This window comes from Cupressus sempervirens, chromosome 4 (genome assembly GCF_028749045.1).
Source record: "Cupressus sempervirens isolate cs-2001-9-10 chromosome 4, ASM2874904v1, whole genome shotgun sequence".
NCBI lineage: Eukaryota > Viridiplantae > Streptophyta > Pinopsida > Cupressales > Cupressaceae > Cupressus > Cupressus sempervirens.
Window position 1 is genome coordinate 498634040 of NC_143121.1, and position 6098 is coordinate 498640137.

Here is a 6098-nt window from a genome sequence, read left to right on the forward strand (position 1 = left end):
CTTAGCATGCCTCACGAAGTGTTGTAATGGGACCCACCTTAGATTTGATTTGGCGACTCAAAACCTACAAACAACTTATGTTAGTGCATAAAATTGATACTGAACTTGAAGTTGAAGTTTTGGAGGGACGTGTTTCAACTTCTACTTCGGCTTGAAAAAGGGAGGCACAGGGGAAAGAAAGCTGGATTGGTAGATGAAAACTATCACTGACCCGAAGTTGAAGTCGAAATGAACAAAACTTCAGGTTCAACTTCCATGATGAGAATGAGACCATGACAGCAAACTGCGTTAAAACTATAAGTGCTAACAATCAGCTCCAGTTGGGGAATGAGACTAGAAGGATCATGAATGAACCCAGAGTCCAAGATTTGCAGACCGACTCATAAGACAATGACACAACACACCAAAACAAAACAAGGCAAGGAAAGGAAGCCAAAAGATGGTATTTACAATGAGACGCGAATCAGACCTAAAAATGGTATAGCTTGAGAGCTTGCCTGTTGAAAGATAGGGGAAGTTCATCACCATTTGGATATTGCAGCTTGAAGGCATTTGATCTTAGTTCTTTAGATATTTCAAATGGTCTTTTCCATAAGCTTTCGAACTTAGAATGAGCTCCTTTAGGTTTTTTCCTCTTATCCCACAGCAGGACCTGATCTCCTTTCATGAATTTCCATGGTCTTGTTTTTTGATCAAAAATCTTTTTGACTCTGGCTTGATGATTTGTGATATGATCTACTAGCTCCCTCCTTTCTTCTTCTATCTTTTGGAGATACGATATCATCTTTTCAATGGAAGATTGGAATACTTCACCTTCGATTGCCTTCTGTAAGTTCAAAGTGGCTAATTCTAGAGGCAAGGATAGTTGTACTTCAACTCCATATACCAATTCAAAAGGTGTCATACCTATGGCTCTTTTAGGAGAGGTCTTGTCAGCACAAAGTGCTTCGTATAACCTTTTGTGCCAATCTTTTCCCTTTTCATCCACCAATTTTTTTATAATATTGACTAGATTTTTATTTGTGGACTCTACTTGTCCATTGCCTTGAGGAAAGTAATTTGAGGAATGTGACAAATGAATTCCATGGTCATAGCAATATAGCTGAATCTTTTCGGATGAGAAGTTTTGTGCATTATCTGTCACTATTTTACTGGGAGTGCCAAAACGGGTCAAAATATTTTCAGTCAAAAATTTGCACACTACCTCTGAAGTCGTTGCTTTAACTGGGATTGCTTCTACCCATTTTGTAAAATAATCAGTAGCAGTGAGGATGTGAGAATTCCCTGCACTCGAAATCGGATTAATAGGCCCAACAAAGTCTAAACCCCATTGTTGAAATAGTTCTTCTATAATTATAGGTTTTAAAGGTAGAGCGGCTAACTGGGATCTCCTTATAAACAATTGGCATTTCTTACAGTTTCTAACCCAATGATAAGAAGCTTTAAACATACCTGGCCAATAATATCCGCTTCTTAGGATCTTGAATGCTGTCACTGTTGACGAAAAATGGCCTCCACAAACTCCATCATGAAAAGTTCTCAGCAACTTATCCTGTTGATCAGTATCAACGCACCTTAAAAACATGCCATCTAGTCCTCTCTTGTATAAGATATCATCAATTATAACAAACTTAGCTGCTCTAAGTTGGAGTGTACATCTGTCTTTCCCCTTGAGGTGATTAGGACACCTCCCATATGTCAGGAAATAGGCAATATCTGAATACCATCCATCCTTGAGACTTACCAATAAACAAGAGGGATATGATTCCTCTTTCTCTCCTTCAACAATAAGTTTGCACAAACCTTGTCCTCTAATTAATTTAGTTGAACGGATGTCTAAGTCAAATTCCTGGACCTTTGCTACCCATGTTGCCCGATTGTTGACTGCTACATCCTGTTGTGTAAGAATGCTCTTGACTGCTGTGGATGTCACATATACTACAGAATGAGAATGCAAAATATAGTATCTGAAGAATTTTACTGCTTTAACTACTGCAAACGCTTGTTTTTCAGATAAAGAATAGTTAAGCTCATGCTTCTTTAGAGGTATGCTCATAAAAGAGATAGGCATCTCCTCTCCTTTATCATTCTTTTGGAGCAACATGCTTGACATAGTGTGTTTAGAGGCGTAACAATATATTATGAAATCTTTTTTGAAATCAAGATGAATAAGCATTGGGGCTTTGACAATAGCTTATTTTACCTCTTTAAATGCTTTCAACGCAGGTTCATCCCATTTGAAGCTTTGTTTCTCACTGAGTAGCTTAGCCATGGGTTTAATTATTTTTGTGAAATCAGGTACGAATTTTCTCAAGAAATTTATTTGTCGAAAGAAGGACTTAACACCTTTTCGATTGACAGGGAGACATAATTGCTGGATGGCTTTTACCCTCTTAGGGTCATCTTTGATACCTTCTTTTCAAACTATGTGCCCCAGCAATTTTCCTTCAGTCACAGCAAAAATTGATTTTTTAGGATTCATTGAAATTCCGTGATCCTTGCATTTCTGAAGCACTTTTTTCAAATCTTTTAGATGTTTATTCCTCTTTTTTGAAAACACAGTCATGTCATCCAGGTAAACTATGATGCATCTATCTAGTAGGTTACCAAAAGTTGAATTCATAGCTGGCTGGAAGGTAGCACCAACGTTTATCAAGCCAAACGGCATTCTCTTATAGGCAAAAGTCCCCCAAGGCATCATAAATGCTATTTTGTGTTGATCTTCCTCAACAACTTTTATTTGGTTATAGCCCAAGAAACCATCTAAGAAGGACATCATTTTTGATCCAGCAACCATTTGGAGAACTTGATCCATTATTGGCAGGGCAAAGTTATCTTTCAAACTTGCTTGGTTAACATTTCTAAAATCAACACAAATCCTTATTTCTCCATTCTTCTTCCTGACTGGTACTATATTTGCCACCCATGTGGAATGATGGATCAGGAAAATAATGTAGGCTTTCAACATTTTTTCTATTTCCCTAAATATTGCATCAGAAACTTTTGGATTATATGTTCTTAATTTTTTCCTAAAAGGAGAGATACCTAGTTTAAGAGTAATATGGTGCTTGAATTTCCCATCTCTGAAAGTCTTCAAATCATCATAGGACCAAGCAAAGACGTCGATATATTCTGACAAAAGTTTAATGAATCTTGCCTTTTCACCCTCATCACAGCAGGTTCCCAGATTGACAATTTTAGGATTATGTTTATCTCCCAGATTTACCTTTTCATAGTCTGCGTTTGGATCTTCTTTAGGTGTTCCATCTTGAGCTAAAAAGGTGTCTCGCCTATCAAAAATTTGTTCAAGTTCAACGAGACCTTTAGGTATTACGTTCCCTTTCAGCTGTATCAACTCATTTTCATTAGGCAAATCAGGACAAAACTCTCGACATTCTACATCCAAGCCCTCAAAGTAATTCATAGAAAAAATTTCAACACTTTGCAAGAAAGCATTAATATGAGCATCATCTTTGAATACTTGCCAATTGTTGTTATTATCAGGAATATTTGGTCTGTGAATGATTTCTACTGAATACTTTTTGTCTATGAAATCAGGATGAGGAATTAACAAGGAAGCTAAAACTGCTAAGGAGTCTGCCTTGTCATTCAGCTCTCTGGGAATAGCTTCAATTGCAAAGGCATCTAAGCCTTCAATTTCATCCCATACACAGTTTCTATAATGTTTCAATCTCTAGTTTTTTATTGAGAACATGCCTTTGACTTGTTTCACAATGAGTTCAACATCTCCTCTGGCCTTTAGCAGCTTGATGTTTCTCCTCTTAGCCTCTTTGATGCCAAGGAGAAGGGCTTCATACTCAGCTGTGTTATTAGTATTTTCAAAGGAAAGTTTATAAGAAAGGGGGAATTTTTTATTATCTGGTGATATGAGAACCATGCCAGCTCCAGATCCATTAGAACAACAACTCCCATCAAATTCAAGAGTCCATAGCAGGTTCTCCTTTGATGGCTTTTCACCTATTTTTTCATTTTCAGAGAGAATGAGATAATTAGAAAAATCAAACTCTTGGTAAAGAATTTGAGACTTAGGATCATCAGATGGAAAAACTGTATATTTGGACTTTGTTTCAGGCAACAAGGTTACTTTGTCTTTCCCAACAGGAATTACTACTTGAGACCAATCCATCTTAATTTCACCCCCTAGATCTCTGCAAAAAGTCCTACTGAGAAGCATGCCATAACTAGTGGGGATATCGGCTACCAGGATGGTGAGTTTGATCCTCTTCTAGGGATAAGCCGCCAGCGACACTTGAGCATCTTTAATTTGACCCACTAAAGGTACTTGTTTTGAATCCATAGAATAACATTTACCAAATGTTTTAGTCAGTGGAAGGTCCAAAGCCTTTGCTACAGCTGCTGGCATTATATTATCTGAAGCCCCTGAATCTATAATACAGTTACTCAACTTGAATCCATGTAAAAAGAGAGAAACATAAAATGGATTAGGCTTGAGGTTATAAGAAGATTCAGGACTTATGGAATCCAGTTGAATTACCTCCTTGTGATCATGAAATTTTTGAGCTTCAGACTTCTTTCCTTTAGAGTGATCTTGTTTACATTCGGCAACTACTTCATCGCTCTCTGAGACTTAAACTTCATTGATTTGCTTGATCGCTTTATCGAGGGATGATTGATTAATGTATTCAATCAACTTATCAAGTTCACTAGGATTCATTCTTAAATATTCAGCAGGAGAGATTTGTATCTTTGAGTCTTACAAAACTCGACAATGTCAAATGAGGAATCAGAATCAGATACCCTTTTTGAGATTTGAGGGGTAGATGTAGGGACGGGTGATGACTTACTTTCATTTCCCCCTTTTACCTTTTGCTCTCTAGCCTGAGTTGGCATTGAAATACCTTTACCATGAATATCAGATATTCCAGTTCTTTGCCCTCGAGTTAAGACCAAACATGAAGCCTCTTCTAAGGTTAATAAAATATCATTACCTCTATCAGAGTTAGATTCATATTCAAGGTAATAATTTACGGAGTCGCCAGGTTTCTCAGAAGATTCTTCTTCTATTATCACATTAGTAGAAGCCACTTTTTCTGCTTCAAGTTGCTGATATCTAATATTTTCAAGGCAAGAAGTTTCCTCATGGTCATTTGTAAGATGAAAAACACAGATGTTGTTTTTGCCAGGTGGAGCTTCAATCTGTAATCTTTGTTGACTTGAGGGCAATGCAAACTGTTTTCCTTGGTAACTACTTTGGCCTGGATACTTCCTAGGGATATCTTGATAATGGGTATTCATTTTAGGAAGTTGTTTCTTAATAGTCATCACATCATTAATCAATTTTTGAACCAATGGGTTTGACTTTTCTGATGAAAGTGATTGAGCTTTGGGGTTTTGTACTTCTTTTTTCCATTTCCCAGTAGCCAAAAGATCATCTTCTAATTCAACAGCTAATCTCTGGGAAACTTCAACGTCTGCTATTGCATTTCTTCTCAAGTGGAAACTAATGTCAGGAGGCATAGCATTAACAAAGAACCCTTTACAATTTTCACCATTAGGTCTCTTAGTAGCGGGAATTTTGTGAACTATTTTATTAAATTTTGCTACGAAGTCTCTCATGGGTTCATGTATTTCTTTCTTTAACTGAGTTAACTGAAGTAACAAGGTATTTTCATCTTCAAAAGATTTAAACCTATCTTCAAAAGCAGTACGCATATGGTTCCAGTCAGTAATAGACCCTTGAGGTAGGTGATGGAGCCAGTCTGCAGCATCATCAACTAAGGGTTGTATAAACAACCTCACAGCTACATCTTCATGTGCTACCGCAAGGACAACACATGCAGTATTAAAGGCATTAAGATGTTCACCAGTTGATTTCTTTCCATCTCCATAAAATTTAGGCAGCACTTCTTTAGCACCTTTAGGAAGAGGGTGAAGATTTAGGACCTACTTGTGCACCCCACGGGTTAGCTGCCATCCTAGGAAAGACAGCGCTCAAAGGTTGGATATTTAAATGAGAGGGTATCAAGGTTCCAGGTAATATTAGGGCTTGAAGGTTCACAACTATGGGAGTTGATTTCTTAGGAGAGGTTCGTCTACTTTTACTTTGGGCAGGTTTC

General features: G+C 37.4%; 1 protein-coding gene across 1 annotated transcript; it reads right to left on the reverse strand.

Moving 5' to 3' along the window:
- Positions 1-469: 469 nt before the first annotated feature.
- LOC149562121 (uncharacterized) lies at positions 470-4147 on the reverse strand. Its single transcript, XM_089827937.1, has 3 exons — positions 3718-4147; positions 3046-3651; positions 470-1938 (listed from the first exon to the last, which is right to left on the reverse strand). The coding sequence occupies exons 1-3, from the start codon at positions 4145-4147 to the stop codon at positions 470-472; spliced, it is 2505 nt and encodes an 834-aa protein (XP_089684063.1).
- Between the last annotated feature and the right edge of the window lie 1951 nt (positions 4148-6098).